Source organism: Haliotis cracherodii, unplaced genomic scaffold (assembly GCF_022045235.1).
Source record: "Haliotis cracherodii isolate W230 unplaced genomic scaffold, xgHalCrac1.p SCAF_7, whole genome shotgun sequence".
Lineage (NCBI taxonomy): Eukaryota > Metazoa > Mollusca > Gastropoda > Lepetellida > Haliotidae > Haliotis > Haliotis cracherodii.
The window spans coordinates 48,182,281-48,203,368 of NW_027266330.1; the positions used below are offsets into that span (position 1 = coordinate 48,182,281).

At 39.7% G+C, this 21,088-nt stretch overlaps 2 protein-coding genes across 2 annotated transcripts in view; one reads left to right on the forward strand and one right to left on the reverse strand.

The window, feature by feature from the left end:
* The window catches only part of LOC139448270 (D(2) dopamine receptor A-like), a 46,339-nt gene extending 43,910 nt beyond the window's left edge, over positions 1-2,429 (reverse strand). The window contains exon 1 of the mRNA XM_071229802.1: positions 1,437-2,429. Coding sequence (XP_071085903.1) covers positions 1,437-1,743 — 307 coding nt within the window. The 5' untranslated portion in view covers positions 1,744-2,429. The remainder of the gene's footprint in view (positions 1-1,436) is intronic.
* Positions 1-21,088, forward strand: part of LOC139447338 (26S proteasome non-ATPase regulatory subunit 1-like) — a 328,509-nt gene that overhangs the window by 99,046 nt on the left and 208,375 nt on the right. The window lies entirely within an intron of this gene.

The following is a 21,088-nucleotide window of genomic DNA, read 5'->3' on the forward strand; positions in this document are numbered from 1 at the left end:
GAGGTTTGGATGCTCTCCCCAGAATAGATGGCTAGTTGAGAGGCAGGATACAGCGATATCAAGCTGGGAATTGCCAGATCAGAAGGGAACTTATCAGTAGTATGTCTGTTCTAGATATGATGTTCCTGTCACAGTGGGTGGTTTGGGCCCCGTTCCACAAAGTGATCTCAGCGCTACTACTATCGTAAGCCTGTGTTAAAGTATGGAAATAAAAATCACTTTAGTGAGGAGATCGCTTTGGGGAACGGGGCCCTGGAGATGAAAGAGGTGATACTGCTGTTATTTTGTGTTTTACTCTAAAGAGAATTAGTATGTTACAGGAAGACAATGATTGGGTCCTTTGGCAATCATTCAAAACCCCTGTGTGTGTGTAACTCCAAATTTGATGAAGTGCATTAATCTGCAGTCTCACCCAGACTGAGACAATAGCATGGTTTGACAACCACTGATTTCAATGTCTAGATCTACACATCTAGCCAAACCAAATACTGAAACAGTTTCTAATATTAACATAATTTATGTTATTAAGTCAGTTTACTGCTTGGGTTAAATAAACACATATTTTGATCTACTTCCGCTCACATATCATTGCAATATTATAATGATGGCACCAGGTATTTGTGATGCTTTATTGATCTTAATAAATCCCTTTATTTAATTCAATACTTTGTGAAACATCAATTGTTTATCGAAACTCAAGGTCTTTGAACAGACTTGTGAATAGATATACTTTTTTTCATATAATGTGATAAGGCAAAGCGGATATGGTAGGCAGATAGTTTCAGAAATTATTTGTAATATGCTGTCTGTCACATTAATCCAGTTTTAATTGACACTAGCAGCTGTTACTTTGACGTAATTTATGGTTGTTACCCATCCTTGATTGTCATTCTAGAAGACTGTCTAGGACACTGACATCCATTGTCCTTGTCATACATGAGCGTTAAATGTCAAGAAATATTTGTAATCTAGGAGAACATTATTGGAAATGCATTCTTCAAACCCTTGACAAGATGTAATAGAAAGTTGACAAGAAGAGAATTATGAAGTAATAAATGTTACTTCGAAACCATTGCACATTAACTGAAATATTGTTGTTATAATGGATAGTTGTTGATGATGATACTATACTATATAAGAATGCTGCATTAAAACATAACATTGTATTAAATCTATTTATAGTCATTATTTGTCTACACAGTTAAAGTCATTATGGCAGTAGTTAAAATGGAATCATTTTAATGATATGAATATTGTGATGTAATTGATACAGGATGATGGGGTTGAGTGAACCTTTTTTCTTGCTGAAAGGGTTAATTAACTTTTTGTTTTTGAAGATATATAACTTTTATGCTTTAGCTCATGGAGACGCAATAATTTCTGTCAAAAATGTAGGTTAAGTTTTTGCTGGGTCATGATATTTATTTGCAACTTACCATAAAGCTCGACGATCATGCCAAGAGGCATGACAAGTAGAGAGACGAGGAAATCGGCGATGGCCAACGACATTAGGAAATAGTTGGTCATGTTCTGGAGGCGTCGCTCCCAGCACACGGCCAGACACACCAGCAGGTTGCCCATCGCTGAAAACAGGATGATGATGAGGAGCCCGAAGATACCCCATCGTAGGCTGGGTTCCTCTGCTATTTGAGTCCGATTCCTCTCTGTTAAATTCCATGTCAGATATGCAACTCTTGTCTGGTTCCAGTCGTTAATTCCATGACTACCATTCATACTGTACATCACAGATATCTAGGTATCTACTCAGCTTTATAATCCCAAATGAAATATTCCTGTCATTTTCATCCCAGATTGAACCCAACTGACACCAGGCTATCGAAGCAGTCTTCCTTCTGGTGACAGGTTGTGAATCCAATGCAAACCAGTAGCTGGTGTAAGCTGTGACACTTAAACTGTCAGATGGACCATCTTCTCTGCTGGCATGATTGGATGCTAAAGATGTTATCCTTGCTATTCATAGTAAATCAAGGGCACAACACTTCAACACAACCCTGGTTATTCTGGTAGAAGCTTCTAATTGCTACCTCAGATAGCCCGATACCCAGTTCCACTAGCTGGCTGGATGAAGGCTGTTTGATATCATTGATAGCCCAGCTTGATTAGATTAACACTGGTACCGCAAATGTTCATTATACTGTTTCCAAAAGCATGAAAATTCTCTAACTTTATAAATATTCACCTGAATTTGATTTACATGAATGATTTTCAAACACAGCTTTAAAAGCGATTGACTTTTTCAAGACACATCCGTTGAATGCCGAATAAACAAATCACTGATTTTGTAATGAACACTCCTCCGGCATGGTTATGGGATGACACAATCTGGTGGAAATTTGCCCGTGCACACAGATGCTGCGTACATGAAGCCAGAGACTCTTCAGCACTACAGGCCTTGTGACTATCTACGCTGGCAGTCAGCGAATGAATGAGAGATACACTGCAGAGCCCTCATCTTTAAGGACGATAGCCTCCCATCCCTGTACAGCCTGCTATCATTGTATCAGGGCTGGAGTGTGTTCTCTGTTACCTGCTGGTAGGTGTGGCAGTGCACTACCCTCGTGCCAGCAACCAGCGACCCGCCAAGACTAGTTTACCATTCCATGGATTTGTCAATATTGAGCTGTATTGATGTTGGGAGACACTTAGGACTACTTGGTCGTTAGGCAGAACTAGTCTTACAGTATGTTCGGGGATTGTCAAGATTAAGAGACTCTTTCTTGTGTTTTAGGAGGGAATGAAGTGCTTGTGTGATATTGTGGTGCATTGATTAGCAGAAGATGGAATGTTGTCTGGGGTTAATTGAGGATACCTTTTTTAATTCGCTCTTTTAGGAAGAAAACTAATGAATTTGTTAAAAGTGGGCTCTTTGTTACGTGTAATTCTCTTTTTCACTCTTTGAAGCATCGTTTTCTATTGATTTGATCTCTGGCAGAAGTTAAATGATTCATTGGCGAAGAGTTTCGAGGATGGCGGTTAATGAATTCTGTTCTCTGTCGTTGCCTTGTGATTTGAATTAAAACTCAACTCACTTTAGACTGCAATGCTTGATTGCATATTCTGTAAAACTTTGACACTTTCTAATCCAAGATCACTGATCAGTCTATAGAGTTGTATTTATTCACAGGGCTAGAAAAACTGTAAGAATCTGAGGCACTCTTGGAGCTACCGTATTTGCTCAACCTTTGCGCTGTGTAGTTTTTCCATCACCTCGGAGAGCAGCGGACGACATAATGGATGAATACGCTGACATGATTACACAGGATTGCATTAGCTCCCTTTGTATTGAATTAGCTGAAACTTAACCGAGAGACAATTTGTACTCCCTTACGTACAGACTCTCCATAGGGACGAGGCAAGCTGTTGCAGAGGATGGTCGTGATTGCTACGATGCACAACCATGTTTTTGAAGTGCTGTCAGCGTGACAGTAATGATATTTGATTTTTGAAGATATCTGTTCTTTATATGACTTAAGAATTTATAAATAGAATTCTTTTTGTTAAACTTTTTCATTAAGAATTTTCTTTTCATAATTTTGGTCTATATTGGTGTAAATAAAGATGTAATTGCTGGCTGAACAGAAGAAAGGTTGTGAACATTTGTGTCATGGGCAAAATGTCAAGGATACATGGAGCATTAAGCGTTTGAAAAAGTTTGTTGCACATAACAGTTGCTTAAAATGATATGTTACAGTTCATGTATGAATCAATGTCGTTGGTGTTTTTCCCAGACTACAATATCCTTGTGTCACGTGTTTCAGTTTTTAATGTCTTTTGCAAACTGATCTGTAACTGTTTCTACAGCAACATCAAACCCACACACTTTTTCCCTTTATTGTCAAATGGTTGCCATGATATGTTCAGCACTTTAGAGGGCATTTTGACAGACAAAATTACAGTGAGAAAGCAGTGGTTAAAATTCAGATTAATTCCAAGAATCTAGAAGGATTGGCAAGTGTGATTATATTGCCAATCGGGTTAAGAAGTTGTGAGTCCAGGTATTTCTCTGGACTGAACAATTAAGACAAATGACTACAGTGGAGAATGATTTATACTCATTTTATTTTGATGGCCCATTGGAATATTTATGGAACTTATCTGGCACCTGTTGGGGGTGGATACTGGTGGCCCAGTCATCTAAGTCGCTGTGATTCGCCATGCAGAGTTGTGTCCCTTTGGCACACCAGAAACCGATGATTGTGGGTTCGACTCGAGGTTCACCCCGTTTATGTTTCTAGGTTTATCAGCACCATACCCACGCTCGTGGGTTTCACCAAAGTGGTAAACGTCTCAGACTTGCATCCCTTAGGGCTTTCCTCCCACATTAAGCTCACACGCCGCGATATAAGTGGAATAATGTTAAAAGCGGCGTTAAACTCACTCACTCACTCACTCACTCACTCACTCACTCACTCACTCACTCCTTGCAAGTGGACATACACATACTGCTTGATTTTGTTCTCATCCTCGTTGACAATTAGCCAAGGAAAGTTGTTCTTCCAGCAGGGAAAGATCTTTTGTTTTCCCAATTAATTATGAAGAGGTTGCCATACTGGTGACTACGACAAAACTCTCTACAGGAATTCAACATTCACATTGCACTGTTAAATGACCAACACCTGTTCAAAATTCAAGCAAAACCTTTTCTTTTTGATGCTGTGATTGAATGCACAATTTAAATTGGGTGAATCTACAATGAGTTTAATAGCAAAAGTAGATTACACTCTCAAATATCTTCAGCAGTATTGATCCTAATTAAATATCTTTATGTTACTAAGCAGTCGGAACATTTCGCAAGATTATGAATCTGTAGTTCATATTAGAGATTCTACTGTGCAGCTAGGAGACAAGGAAATGGTAGGAGGGATTGTGGGCACTATTGATAATATCTGTCACAGACATAAGTTATCAATCACCAGTCCGCTGCAATACTGACTCTGTAACAAGAGTGAGAAATGAAGGGAATTTTATTTGTTATGTCAGATGTATGATCTCAGTTGTGGGTGATCTCGGACTCATAATATAATTCATATCCTTTATTTTTGTAAAGGGTTATTAATTACATTTGCTGTGGATAGTTGTGTACCTAACTGTCAGATCTGCTGCTGGTCTGAGTTTGAATCCCAGATCTGCCTTGACAATGCCAGCCATGCTTGGGGGTTTCACAAAGAGTGCGACCCGTGAAGATCCGGGGTAGAATAGGTCTTCAGCAACCCATTCTTGCCGTAAAAGGCGACTATGCTTGTTGTAAGAGGCAACTAAGGGGATCGGGGGGTCAGGCTCGCTGACTTGGTTGAAGAATGTCATCAATCCCAATCGCGTGGAATGATGCTCATGATATCAATCACTGGATTGTCTGGTCCAAACACGATTATTTACACCCCCCCCCCCCCCCCCCCCCCCCCCCCATCATATAGCTGGAATATTGCTAACACATGGGGATAAGAGTGAAATGCTGTCCAAGCTGTGTCATCAGTGTCTTGTCAGTCTGGTCCTGCTCAATCCTAGACGCAGGGCTTCAGTAGAGTGTCAGTCAGTTCACTGACGTTATGTGAAGTTACTAACGAGCACCCTGTGTGATACACTACAGGTGATCAGAGGAACTCATCCGAACCGTCAAGGGATAGATGATACCATTCATTGAGAACTCTGTAGCTTTGGCATCCAGATATATCTGCATTACACAGTGGAGAATAAAATATGGGGAGTTCATTCATTTAACTCTTTTGATGTGTCTACTCTGGTTTCATTTGGATGGACTAACAAAAAAGCTTCTTTGATGTTGAGCATCCAATTTAGCAAGAGGAAATTACCCTGACTCTCCTATGTTGCCTTTTTATCATTACAAATAAGATTCACTTGCGATATTCACTTGATTTGAACAGATTTGATTTTGTTGATGGAGATGTTATAAACAGTTGGTTAGATTCTTTTTGCTCTTGAAATCTGAAAGGACAAATGTGGGTGTCCGCTCTTTGTAAAATATTTTGGCTGATCATCCAGTTTTTGAGTGATATGTGAAATCTGAATTTCAAACATTTTAGAATCTAATTATTAAGAATGTATTATCGGTAAATTGAGGTTCATTTTTTTCTCGATAAGTGTCACATTGTCATTTTTTATGCTCAATATATCGGGTGATTTCAAAAAGCGATTTTTATGATGTGTTTAATGTTATATACTTGCCAAATGCCTTCGCTGCCCAGGAGCATGCATCTTGACCAAGTAAACATTATGTTGTACCAGCATCTTGTTTTGTTCCGTTTATGAACTTCTGTTCGTACCTTAATGTATCAGATTGCTTCTGAATTCAAAATTTAGAATTATACAAAATACCGTGATACGTATCACAATAAGGCCTTGTGCATCACAAAATATTGTGTTACACTTTAAACCTCCAATACCCATCCCTACTATTTTTCTGTTAGCTTCAGATATCAACAGCATACATCATATGGATATATGAAGCTAAATCTGTAGCAAGGTCATGAGGTCTAAGGTATTCAACAGATCAACATGAATGACAGGAAATTTCAGTCTTGTTGATAATGATACAATACGATATTGATTTAAAATGTATCTGTCTGCTACAAAATCAAATGCTGTTAGGTGAAGGGGATTATTTGTGACATACGATCCACCATAGTGAATGGAGAAACGAACACGATGTCAAGCTTTATCACGGATCTATATCCCCGGAGAGCTTTAGGGACTTTCCAAGGGATTAGCAGCATTGTCCTGTCATAGGTTTGTGATTTTCAAGTCTGGAATACTCCCACGATGGGAAATTCAACAAGATTTGTCTGAATGTATTCATGCACATCTTTCATAACCAGTTATCCTCTTACTGAGGAGATACAATCTGTTAGGCAATCCCACCGTCCACTTTGATTCGGAGCTTGAGTAGGTCATCCAGTGGTCGGAGCTGGCCTGCAGTGGGACTAAGTCGTGCCACTGGAAAATCTTACTGAGAGGTTTTATTAGTGGTATGTTGGTACATTTAACAAAGTAATAAGACTCCATAAATCTCATAAAATGCAGTTTTGCCAAATCTGGATTAAAGGAAAAGTTTGGAGGCTATTTGGATGCTTGAATCATCTTTAGCTAATTGCCAGGTTTGGAGGGATAGCCTAGTGGTAAAAATGTTCACTTGTGAGGACAAACACCAGGGTTGATTCCCACAACCATTAAGCTGATGTCCCCAGCTGTGAGAGTGTTTGAATATTGCTAGTTTTGTTACTTATATTATAAAATACTTGTAACTGGTAGACACATGCATTTTCTATCACCCATGTTTGTTTGCTATTAATATATTGTATACTCCCCAGAGAGTTGAGAATGATAACCGGAATGCGAACAGATCCACTGGTCAGGGAAAAAATGAAACTGCATTTGAGCAGATACTAGTACCTGGATTCCTGTGGTATGGAAATGTATAATAATAATAATAATGATATAGCTGCACACAACAGCATTACTATTTGAAAAATAGGATGATAAGCTCAAAGCAAGCAGAACAAAAACTTAGCTTGCATTTGTATGGTTAAATATGATTAAACTTGGAAATTGAATATCAAATCAATTCATCTGAACATAAAAAAATGAACATCAACGTAAAAATAGTACTTGGAAATAGGGCTTCCATAATGGTTTGCAACAACCTCATCAGTGACATCCATCGGTGCCCCATTTCAACTAAAGTGTCATATTTTCATAAACTTTGGTAACTAAAAATAACGTTAACTTGCGATTCAAACTCTTGTGGGGGAAACATGCCCCCAAATCTCTGTTATTTTGGAGAGGCGACTACAACGGGGGTCTGAAAAACTTCAAAGCCATTACTGAGGAGGGAGCTTGTGCCAATCCCTTCCATATTAGCAGAAGGTGTTCGGTATTGCATTCTTGATGTAGATTTTGCTGTTTGTTTGAACATAGTTAGTTTTATGTTAGTCAGGTTTCTTGTGTGCTTCAGTGAGGAGTGGTTGCCAGTCTGCAGAATTGTAATATTGTTTCTGACATAGCGTCCTGACAAACTGGGAAAATAATCCTACATGTCTCTTCATTACCAGGTCGGTATCATCTTCATTTTGTCTGATGAGGCATGCAGTGAGATCAAACACATACCCAATCCTATTGTGACATCAGACTGATTTTGTACTTTTTGTGTGGCAAAAACAGATTGTTGATCTTAATGATTTTTGTCACAATAGCCTCTGTGACATTTGCATGGGGTGGCACATATAGATTTATCAAAGCAATAAATGGATGTTTCTTATTGCGAGTTTTCTTTGTAACTCCAGCTTTTTATCATAGATAATCAATTTATGGTACTTTCTTATGACAGTTCAATATCTTTGTACTTGGTATGAATTTAATAAAAAGATTTGATTTTGGTATCTGCTAAACATGTCCAATTTTTGTGGAAAAAAACAAGTTTGCAGGAAAAAACATCAAGAAGATACTGAATGTTTAGTTCAGAAGACATTCAAATATAAGAGTGTAAGCCTGCTTCTGACCTTAATGGTTTTAAGAGTTCAAAATATTATCTCGTTGTTGCTATATCAGGTCTTCACTTTACACTTACAGTTTTCTGTTTGTATATTTTGCCCTTTTGCTGAATCACATCATTCAGGAAAGAAACACATTTACTTTAAAATTTACCTTTTCATTTCATGTGTTTTGATGAGGGCATATGTTCCACTGGTGGTCATTCTTTCAGAATCTTTGGTTGTTGCTTTTCTACGTTTCTATCTTATTTTGTTCAGATAGTATTTATAACATTGATGAAAGTACAACTGATTTTTGTCTGCAATAATTGAATTGAATTTGTTGACATTCCAATCCATTACCAGCCAGTGGTGGTGACTGGTTGAATGTGTGTCTTGCACTGTTACTGCTGGAGATTTCATCCCTATCTAGATCTGATTTCTGTGACGGGCTTCTGTGCTCCTGATTCAATACATCAATCCTATTTCTGTAATGTAAACCTAAACACCAGGTTTCTGAAGGAAACTTGATTTTGTGGCCAAATCCTGACTAAATCATTTATATTTTTGAACAGCTGACATGGTTGTAATTATGGGGCTTGTTCTTGCTGTTTCATGAAAATCCAGATGGATTTATTTGGAGTGTAGCATCATAAGTGCCAACATTTATACTGTTTGGTTCTTTGGGATCAATCAGCCTTTAGCAAAAGATTAAGGCAAAAGAATCTGTCTAAAAATAACCTGCCTGACAAAACCTTCAGCATCTCTGTCAGTTTGGCTGGCTTACTGTCAGGGAATAATGAAGAAAATGTCAAATAATTCCTTCCCCCAACAAAAGACTACCAGAGAGAATAACCATGAAAACCATAGGAACTATGTTGGAAGTGGAAAGGAAAAGGTCAAATTTGATTGGTTGGCCATGTTGGTAGTGACCCCTCGTCACAGATAATGATGGGTTTGTCGTCGATGGTTGTGATTGAATCTTGCCCGAGATGAGGACATTTCACAGGAAGTCCAAAGTGAGCATGTCAGAGAGAGGAAGAAGCAAGGTTTCGGCTTGTCTAGACGGTCCAGGTGATGGATTAGAGCCCTTGTGTAACATGTCAGTTGCCTTACTGCTGAATGCTAGCAAGTGGCCAGTAAATAGGGAAAATACAGGTTTTGTACAAAGGGATTGTGGGTGGGTTTTGTCAATTTGTAGGTATTGTGGGGTGAGAGTTCTCAATCCATCCAGACTGCCCCGTGGTCTAGTGGTAGAGCATCTGCCCAGAGAGCAGAAGGTAGGGGGTTTGATCCCAGCTGCTTCAAACCAAAAGATGTTAAAAGATGGTACTTGTTATCTTGCGTGGTGCTTAGCACTAAGCGGCTAAACTGGACTGGTCATCTCAGAGTCAGTACACTGTGTCTGAGTGTGGTATCCATGTTAAACTGCGGCGTGGTATCTCAGTGGACTCACTCACTCACTGCAACATTAGTCAGAATGGACTTAAAAGGTAATGACATATTAAAGATCTCATTAGGGGGCACGGATGGCCCAGTCGTCTAAGGCGCTGCAATTAGCTGTGCAGAGTTGTGTCCCTTGGGCACGCCAGAAACCTATGATTGTGGGTTCGAATCCCAGTTCACCCCGTTTATGTTGCTAGGTTTGTCAGCACCATACCCGTGCTCATGGGTTTCAACGAAGTGGTAAATGTCTGAGACCTGCATCACTTTGGGCTTTCCTCCCACATTAAGCTGACACGCCGTGATATAACTGGAATACTGTTAAAAGCGGCGTTAAACCCAACTCACTCACTAGAAGATCTTATTGTCTCTTTGAGAGATGAAACACCATTGGGTTAATCTCTTTCTCTTACCCTTGAAGTCATGTCTGTGCCAAGGCTGCTATTAACATTGAATAAAGCAGGGCAATACTTAATGAACACGCCTTTTTTTTCACTTTCCCATCTGTCCTGATGTGATAGAGTTGATCTTAAAATGTTTGAAATAAATCTGATCATTATGGTGTGAACAGCAGGTCACTCAATCGGAAGTGCAGTTGTTGTTTTTTACCTTCAGCCTCTGATTAAGTTTGCTTGTACAGACTGCTCCCACTACCTCATTGACAGACTTTAAACCTGCCATAACATTTGACTATTTGAGCACTGTAACCTTGACCAGGAATTTAAAAAATGTCAAAGAGGAATGGCAGTGTTAATCACCCCATATTGTTTTAGTTGTTCAAACCAGGTCAGTCATGCATCTAATGCAACAAAACTGTACACTTAGATTCCATTGATATGACCTGAAAAAAATGTCCCTGTTTCCATTTCATCTCCTTCCATATCAATTTTCCAAGTCGTGATCTAAATGTCACATGAAATCTTTATTGAGCGCATGGCAAAGTCCTTGGGCCCAGTCTGTGACAGCACCACAATGACGGTACCACGATGCCTCCAAGTGCACAAATCCAATAATGGTATCTGGACAAGGCAAGCCATCAAAGGTTGTAGATGACATAGGTGAGGCCACTTTGGCTTGATCTCGGACTCATGCATTGAGGGCTTCAGAGGGCCAACATACTGACAATTTCCCAGCTTACATAGTGTACAGAATATTACCCAGGCACCTGCTGGTCAAATGTGATTAGAACATGCTGCCAAAGCTGCCATAACTCTCTGGAGATTTTCAACTAAGATATTCGTTATCCCAATATTAATGTTGTCTCCTGATTTCTTTGATGTCATCATGTGTGCTTGATAAGCCATGTATGGGGGTTTGTTTGAAGACATGTTAGGCCTAATTTAAGTTGGTCATGTACAAAGGATATTGATGACATACCGGGGTACACATACTGTTTGGATGTGGACTATTTACATTTCCTTGGAGTAGTGTGTTAAATTGGTGACTGATTTACAGTAATTATACCTGGAGACAGTAGCGTTAATGAAGACTTAGGACAAGTCTATAAGGCAGCTTTATGAGTTAAGCATAAGGACATAGTACCTTTTTCCAATAATGTGTGTAGAAGGGCTGACTTGCTTGGGGAGACGTGTGAGTGGGCGGTGTGGGCGCGAGTGGTAGGTTGTTGGAGATCAGTGGGTGGTTGGGAATTTGATTGTTTGCAACATGCCATGCAACTCTGTTTTTCACTTTCTCAAAATGGTTTGTTTGCACTTCCTGTGTAACTGATTGAATGACAACTTTCATTTCAGCACCTAATCCATGATCTTCAGACTTTATGAAAGTAGTGAACATTTCTGACATGCTTCACTCCAGGAATACCATCTTCATTAAACTGATGTGCTGTGATGCAACTGTTCAAGTTGAAGTGAAGCCCTGATCCATGGTCAGACTACCTATCACAAAAGCTGACTAACAACATTTGGATGGTTTAGTTATTAAATAGTACTTAATTGGGGACCAGTCTACTGCTTGGCTGTGTCTGCCTTAATCTACAGCAAGGATTGTTGCTAACACTGTCATCCAGATATTTATCTAAAAAAATTCACAATCTTACCCTACAGGCTACGGTTTTAAACTGTTATGGTGCTGACTACATAACTTTATATAACTCTTGTGACTTAGATACACCGGATTTCCTCAGTACTGAAGGGTCTTTGAATTAAATAAAAATTAATAATAAATTTGTAACTGGCTATAGCCATCTGTTGATGCATGCTCAAGGCGCTAACACCGTTATTACCCCGGTCAGTGGATCATTATGCACTCAATATTTTTTCCCAGCTCCCTAGGGAGTATACAACCAAAGCTACCTGTGAGGTGCTTCAAGGCTGAGTAACTGACCGCATCCTACAGGGTTCCTTTACACTGCTGGGTGAACAGAGGCATAATTTTTCAAACAGTCATCTGCTTGAGGAGACACCACATGGCAAAACAGAATCCCTAGAAACTTGTGTGAACTCAAGTTGTATTTGTCACCAAGTCAGTCAAAGTTGACATTTTCCACATACAAGCAGTGTAATTATTTCCTTGCCAAGCTGTCAGTACTATCACTGTTATCTCAATGCTGTAGTATGATGTTAATGGTATAATGAAGAATCTGCCAGAAACACCACCAATCCAATTCCTCACCAATCAGTTATTTATGTTGGCAGACTTATCACATTGGGACTAGAGGTCTTTTCGGCTGTCTGATTGGTCACTGTGCAACCACAGCCAACCAGGAGCTATGGCCAGTCTGCACATCCGAAGGGTCAGATTAACTTGTCTCAAGTCCTGGTCACCTCATCTGCATTATAAATAACTCTGATTGAGCCCACTTGAGTGCCCAAGTCTTGCAACCTTTGTTCTATAGTTCTATAGTCTTGGTTCTTGTCACTGTAAACTCTACTCCGGCTGCTGTTAAAGGTTGAGGTGGCAATGGGTTCCAGTGTAATTTGCTTCACAAATCAGCAGGTCTCCCTTCACGAGACAGCAGATGAAAGCAGGTTGTGCTGCTATTGTCTGATTAATTTCTTGAATGTACTGAATGAAAAGGTTCCTGATTCATTAATCTCATCCACTGTTCAATCACTCATACTTTGGTGATTGTCCTGTGTGGACTTCACAGCCAGGGTGGCTAAATCTACAAAGCCCTTCAACATGCGATGAATGATGTTCATTGTAAATATTTTCACAGGTTTTTTTTCATGGGAGAGTTAATTTTGGCAGCAGTCAGAATTATTCCATTTGTGTCACTGTGTCGTCTGAATAATCCAGTGTTGTTTGTATGATCAGTTACCCATGCTGTTGGGCATAATATCACGCAATCAGCCAGATTATTACCACAGTGTTGTTTTTCTACTGTGAATGTTCAGTCTTAGACATCATCAGCAACTTTAAATGCAGGGTAAAATGACTCACAAACAACCACTGAACCTGACCAAGGAATCAAAGTTTAGATGGCATTGTTTAACAAGCAATAGAGTTCTGGGACCCATACTGACCCAGGCCTTTACTCTAAACTCCAAATACCCAGTTTGATCTAGTCCAAGAAAACAGTTTAGGTTTGTAAAGTGCAATATTGTATTTCTCGAAATTTATCAGAAACTGTACATTGTCTCTCTTTTGATGCAATATGTCTGCACCAAGATCCAAATTCCTCCATATCTAAAAAACAGAATGTGTTTAAGCTGCACCTGAGAAGTTTAGTCCAAAATAAACACACATTTGAGTTCGTGGGAGTTTATACAAACCAACAAAGTGAAAAGGGTTGCCTTCTATTTCAATCATGACATCCTTTCTGTCTCGTCTTCAGCAGCAACCTGATGTAGTTGTACACAAACTGGTATCAGCCTCACACCTCAGGTGCTATCAGGCCAGATTTACCATCAGTGCAAAGCCACTGTTCAGGTTGCCTAAATCTAATTAAGCAGATCCCATCCTCACGTTCCATTGGATTCTGTTTTCATGGCTGTCAATATGTTTGTTGCTATCTTCATGACAGAGCGTGAATTCATGTAAGAATAGGTTGTTCGCTTTTCACAACAAGATAATTGCTTTTGTTCACAAGTCAAAACCAGTATTGTATATATAGTATATAAAGATCCAAGTTAATTATTTGGGAACATATATAAAAATGTTAGCTCTGAGAAATCCTTTTCCTCTCATACTCAGAACATATGAAGCTGAAGTTTGGATGTGCAGCTCTAAAATTGAACCTGAAAGTATGTGGTACTTTTGAATTCAAGGAAATGTTCAAAAAACTTCTGAAGAGAAAATATCTAAAGTTTTTGATTATGGAACTCGGATATGTTCATGGCATAAACATAATAATAATATGTGTTTATGTTGAAAAAGATATTTGCTTGTGAGAAATGTTTTGGAGTGTTTGCTGAAGCCCCAGGCTACAGGCAGCTGAAAAATGCACGGAAATTATTATGACTAAAAGAATGTTCTCGGCTCTTTGAGACATCATCGCAGGAACTCATCTTCCCCACTGTAGTTGCCGAAAATACTTTTATGCTTTTCAGAACTAACGACATTTTTGTTTTTGCCATTGCATTATCTTTTGGGGACATTTGAGTATCACATGGATACCATCGATGTCCTCTTATGTCAAGCAGACGACTGTAAAGTGGATATTAACAGAGAAGACCAGATTCACTTCTTTGTTCTTTCAGTGTACAGTTTGGTACAGGTGCTGGTACCTATATCAAGCAAGCCATTCTACAGATTCTAGAAGCCATATACAGATAATTATATTATCAGTGCTTGGAACCCAACTAACAGCACACTTTCACCCATTCAGTCATTCAGCTGCGGTGGTCGGGGGAAATGGTTGTATGGCCTACTTATTGTAAGGCATCTTGCTTTTACACTGAATTTTCAGAGTTTTTGCCAAATGACATTTCGTCAGTTGTTGAAATGTATGTTTAGGAAGTCATGAAATTATTGGTCGGGCCATTAAAGAAGAAATGAAGCGGTGTTTTCTTTTGATGAAATGCAACAGGTTACGTCCATTCCTGTTTTGGCCTACTTTGAAGTCTAATCATTACTTGCTGGAGGAAAATAAGACATCTTGGATTTTTAATTTTATACCACATTTGTCAGTGAGTCTGTAAACTATGTCATGAACTAACCTGCATTCATATGCTCTATAAGATACACTTGATGTCATAATTTTGTAGGAACCTTGGTAAACTTACATTTGTGTTTTGGTGGACAGTATGGCCGCCGTGGTCTATTTGTAAAAGTTCTGTAGAAAGTCTGTTGGCACATGGTTTTTTTTTGACAGTTGTTTAGGAATTTCATGCATTTCAAATTCAGTTTGGGTCTGTGTGTTTTACACATTACCATTATGTTGTTAGTTGTACAGTCTTATTTTTGATGACACCACAACATTCACAAAGTGTGTTGAAAACTTTGCCAGAGTAATGAAATGGACCCCCTGAATAGTCTACCGTGCTAATCCCCGGGGTTCCGCCGGTGTAACTGAACTCTGTAGAGGAAGCCAAAACAAAAGGGAAACAGAAACATGGAACTAGTGAATGGATATTGCATTCGAACAAGTGTTTATTTATTTTTTGTTCTAAAAGTGTCTCTGTTGATATCACATTATGATAACTGTTTTTTCTATTTGTAATAGTTTTCTGAAATGTCTGTGGAACTTGGTAATTGAAATATGGCCTTATAGGTAATTGAATAGAAAGCCCATGCATAACATGTCACATTTGGTGTAGTACTAGTAGTTCTTAAAATTCTTGATATTTTGTTTGTTGTTCAGTTTGATTTTATTTAAACCCTAAAATGCTTAACATTTGCCAGAAAGTTGACTGCAATAATGAGAGGGAGACAGGGGTACTATCCCCATGTTGGTATGTAGGATTTGGGGTTTATGTAGAGAGTATTCAGAACTCGGTGGTACGCAGGACAGGAAAGAATCGTACTTGGTACGCAGATCCAATATTCTAAGAAAATAATGGTGTATGTATTACATTCCTTTATAATTTTTGTCTTACCCTGCATTACTACCGTGATGCTTTTACTGCTGTTTTCTGATGAGGAAGATGCATCTGTGAGAGGTCCTGACTGCAGAAGTTGTTATACTTTGTTTATCGTTTGATAACCAATACATTCTCAATTCTACATATTATAGTATGGTTCACTAGTGTGGTCCTTTCAGATTTACTGTACTTCCCACGCTTTATACTTCGCACGTATGTTGTTTAGTCCGCAATCTTGTGTTTGTCACATCATATTTGCATGTCTTGTACTTTGATAATTCAATATGCCTATCTTATTTCATAGAAATTATATGCCGCGTTGCTCACACTGTCGTGGCAGTTAATCAGCTTGGGATTCCCACCTCTTGTGTGCTGACTGCACGGTCCCCTGTTTGTCTATTTCATAGAAATTATATGCCGCGTCGCTCACACTGTCGTGGCATTTAATCAGCTTGGGATCCCCACCTCTTGTGTGCTGACTGCATGGTCCCCTGTTTGTCTATTTCATCACGTCGCGATCTTTGCCGCTCTCTCTCCCATCTGGTCTTGAGAAAACGACACACCCAACAAGCCCACAGTCATCCCCAGATGGCCTACCACATGGACACTTCTGTCTACAGAGGTCACATAGACACTGAGGTTTTATTATCCCCAACCACACCGCAATCTTCACCATTGGAGCAGTGCCTTTCCTCCCCACCGTCGTCTACAGCGTTCATGCCTGCCGTCATGCCCAGCGCTGCACCCTCTCATGCCTCCTGGTTTCGGCCCTTTCGGCATTGTATCTGGATCACGCCTTGATTCATTGGATGCAAACCATGTTCCTGTCTTCCATGGCTCAGGCGGCAGGTCTTCACTCTTCACGTTGTTAAACACTGGCATTGCCAGTTCAAGTGTGGTCGGACATCTGTGGAAACAGCTGCCATTCCTGGTCGCCCCCATTCAGCCATTGATGAGGACACTATCCATCAAGTGGAGACCGCCATTTTGGCAGGCCGACGTATAACTGTTCGCCAGTTAGCACAAGATGTCAAGATCAGTGTAGGGTCTGTGGAAAATATCATCCATGACAATTTGAACATGCATAAGGTGTCTGCACGATGGATTCCCAGGTTGCTCACACCTTTCTAAAAGCAGGAACAAGTCAATTGCTCAAAGGATCTTTTGGACATGTGCCAAAATAACCAGGCAAACTTTTTTGACAGACTTATCACACAGGATGAAACATGGGTCCATCACTATGATCCTGAGACTGAAGTTCAGTCGATGCAATGGAAGCATGTTGAGTGATCACCCCCAAAGAAGGCACGTGTCCAACCCTCTGCAAGCAAGGTCATGCTCACGGTGTTTTGGGACCAGCACGGAGTAGTGTTGATGGATTTCTTGGCAAAGGGTACCACAATTACAGGAGCTTATTATGCTTCACTGCTGCGGAAATTGTGGGACGCTATCAAGCTTAAGAGGCGTGGCATGCTGACCAAGGGTGTCCGTCTCCTGCAAGACAATGCTCCAGTACACAACCCTCATGTTGCCCAGACAGAAGAGCGGTCCTGTGGCTATGAAATCCTTCCACATCCTCCTTACTCTCCTGACCTTGCACCATCTGACTTCCACCTCTTTCCAACCATGAAGTCATTTTTGAAGGGAAAACGCTTTTTACAGATGATGAAACACTGATTTCTGAAGTCAAGTCCTGGTTTAAGACGCAAAATGAGGGCTTTTACAAGCGAGGACTCCATAGTTGCATAAAACGATGGGAGAAGTGTGTAACTCTTGGTGGTTCCTATGTGGAGAAAGACTAATACCTATGCCAAGTTTCATTCCACTAGGTCCATCGGAAGTGGGTCAGGGGAAATCTTTAATGAACACCCCTCATAGGTGCCAAGGGCGGTGAAGGCTATTGCCTTAGCACATAGACCTTTGACACATACTCTGTATGATGACAAGTGGTGTTCCTTTGAATCCTAAGGAAACAGGACCCCATGTTTGCATCACTGCAATTTATGGTCGAGTTCCTTCTCTATCTCTACAACAAGCGTCACCTCAAGGGTTGCTCTCAATTTGGTGCTGGCAGTTCCTACGAATCACATGCCAAAGTTCGTCCCCCAGCCTGGGATTTGAAGGTGGTCTTGAAGTCTATGTCTGGAGATGTATAGACACATTTCTAAATACATACATAGTTAGACCAGTTTAATATTCACAGACCCTGACATAAATATGATCAAAACAGCCCATGCAAGTCTAGATTACTGTGGTATCAGTATCAGTATCTGAAATTGAAGAGACTCTCTGGGATCCTTCTTATTATATTTATTGAGATAATTTAACAACTGTTTTTATCTGTAAGATAGGGTCATTTCAGAGACTTGATGTTAGTCTAGGTATTCCCAAGTAGCCTTCGCTTGCCGTTTTGGGTGGGGTGGTAAGGTTCAGTGAATAGTTTGATTGTGTGGCAATCGTACCCTGACGATGTGACGCGTTGCTTTCAATATGAATTACTGGTTTGCCTGGTCAGGTCTGGATTATGTACTCAAGTAAAGACATTCAGCTGAATGCAAAGTATATGCTGGATATAAAATACAACACTTTTGGTATAGTTGGTATTTAACTGAAGGGTTTAGGAAAACTGTAGCTCCTTTCAGATTGAATATGCCAGAAGGTGTATATGTCACCCATTTAGGTTGTTTAAAACCCTTTATAGGAACAACCTAAATTTTCCATGAACAATTTCTGTTATTATTTAATGCTGATATTATACGGAAGCGTCCTTTTAGTTTGGGTACAAAGTGTGAATCCCATTTTTAGTATCCCCTGTCGTGATAATTGCTGGAATATTGCTAAAATATAACTCACACGCTCTCTTCTAAATCTATGCAAAATTGGCATCATATCATAGTTTGATACAGGATTCTCATTAGCTAAAAGATCTCCTTTTAAGGCTAGATCATCTTTCCTTGATTTTCAGAACTGTTTCAAAATTTTGCACCAAATAAATCAAGGCATAGTACCCTTGTTGCATTTGAATTAGCCTGTTTATATGTGATTTACAATTTACATCCTACTGCTTCTGTTGTCTAGATGAATGCCCTGTCAGATGTGTGATATGTTGATAGATTTCCAATATTCAGTGGGTAGAATTGATTATTGTCTGTGTGGTGTGGAAGTCCTTCGAATCAATGATGGACCTTTATAATGGAACTCAGACAGTGGAACACTCAGTTGAATGTATTGATAGATCTTCCATCATTGTACACTATTTTGTCTTGTTTATATTTGGAATAGCTAAATGCAGCTTGCCATTATACAATATAATCAGTGCATCATAGATTGTAAATAAGTCCATTGAGTGCTGTCAAGCTGTTGGATTATCTAAGGAATTTTTTTAAAATGTTGAAAAGTACCTGACTATGATTGATGGGTTAATTTGGGTGACATTAATCAAATGTGTCTGATGGTGTTGTGTGAAGGTTTATCTATCACCCCTTGGATGAAGATAATAGAATTACATGGATGCATGTGGATGTGTGATAGTGAGTCATGTTCACACAATGTAGATGTAACCATTGTTGATGTAAAACAGAATAGTTGATATGTGTAAGGACATCCATCTGTCATCGTTGATGTCATGTACACTGTCAGCTACTGGTCATGATTTCCAATATAGAACCATTCCCGGGCTCGTGGGTTTCTCCCAAATGGTAAACCCATAAGACCTGCATCCCTTCAGGTTTTCCTGGCATGCCCTGATGTAACTGAAATACTGTTCAAACTAGTGTTGAACTCACTCACTCCAATACAGAGTTCACTGTGTCTTCCTTTAAAATAATTATTAAGTTATGATAATAAAAATATTACAAGTGTTTGTGTAATCTAATTTGATTCAGTTTCGCAGAATTCCTGTATTCTCCTTGCTCACACTTGGGAAATATAATATTCAGACACTAGTTTCATGAAAAACATATTGCACATATTTGGGTAATAATATTCATATGTGTTAGCAAAGGATTTTTAGAACATTGCAAGTACTACCTTACCTCTGTAATTCTTAACATCAACTTAATGCCACCTCAGTATTCTGCATGTTGATAAGACTGAAATCTCTAATGACTGTAAGTTTGCTTACTACCATCGGCTGGGTAATTTCCGGGAGCAGTTGAAGTAGTGCTCAGAGCACACAGCACTCCAGGGAGAGCATTTGTACTTACTCTTTTCAACTGCATTTTCTCGTATCATTGCTTTCGTTTTAGATCGAAAACAAGAATGCTAATTCTGTTTGTGTAATTGGCTCAGCACCCTCTTGAGGAGTTGCAGGTCATGTTTTATGTATCCCAGCTTGATGTGGTTAAAGAGCCCGTGGAGTTGCGTTGGTCCAGTCTGTCTGCCGGAGCCTGTAATGTAGTTGTGTGATGCTCCACCTACTGCTGTAGGTCCTCTGTTACGTCCGGGGTCGGACATAACCATCGAGGTCATGGAGGTACAGTGATAGGTGTTCCGAGTATCCTTCCCTTGTGACTGTGATGCTAATGCTGAATTACTTCCTTCAAAAACTGAAGAGTTTCCTATTGGGTTTTGATGGGTATGTTGGGAAATGGCTGCATGTGTACATCAATGTTTCTGTTGGCTTAATGTCAGTCATCTGGACTGTGCACAGACAAGGCAGTGTGTGGCATGATCGTGACATGGTGATCGGGAGTGCCAGACCCATCCATTAGTTTATACCAAACATTTTATTGTGTAGTTGTGAATTGTATACCTGATCAAAGGTTGTAGACTTGGCATGTGCCGTCTCTGACTGATGGTGTGCTAATTGGCTTAGCTGTCTTGTCAAAGTGATGCAATGTTTGACTGTTTGGGTAAATTACAGTGTGAAATCGGTTTTACTTCTTGAGCAGTTGTTGCAGTAGAATTACCTGTGGGGGTCACAGGGAGAAATAGGTCCATGGTGCACTGCCCTATATGTTACTGAAAAGGGATCAGAAATTGGGACTGCTATTGTGTGCTCATAATACCATGAGACATGGTAGAGTGGTTCATGGAAACCACACTAAACTCTTCTGTCTCTTATTGCTGCCATGATGTGCTGGTTATTGGTCTGCGATGTTTCAGGTGTGTTCCCACACTACCCTTACCCATTCTGCTTCACCATAGTGGGAAGTG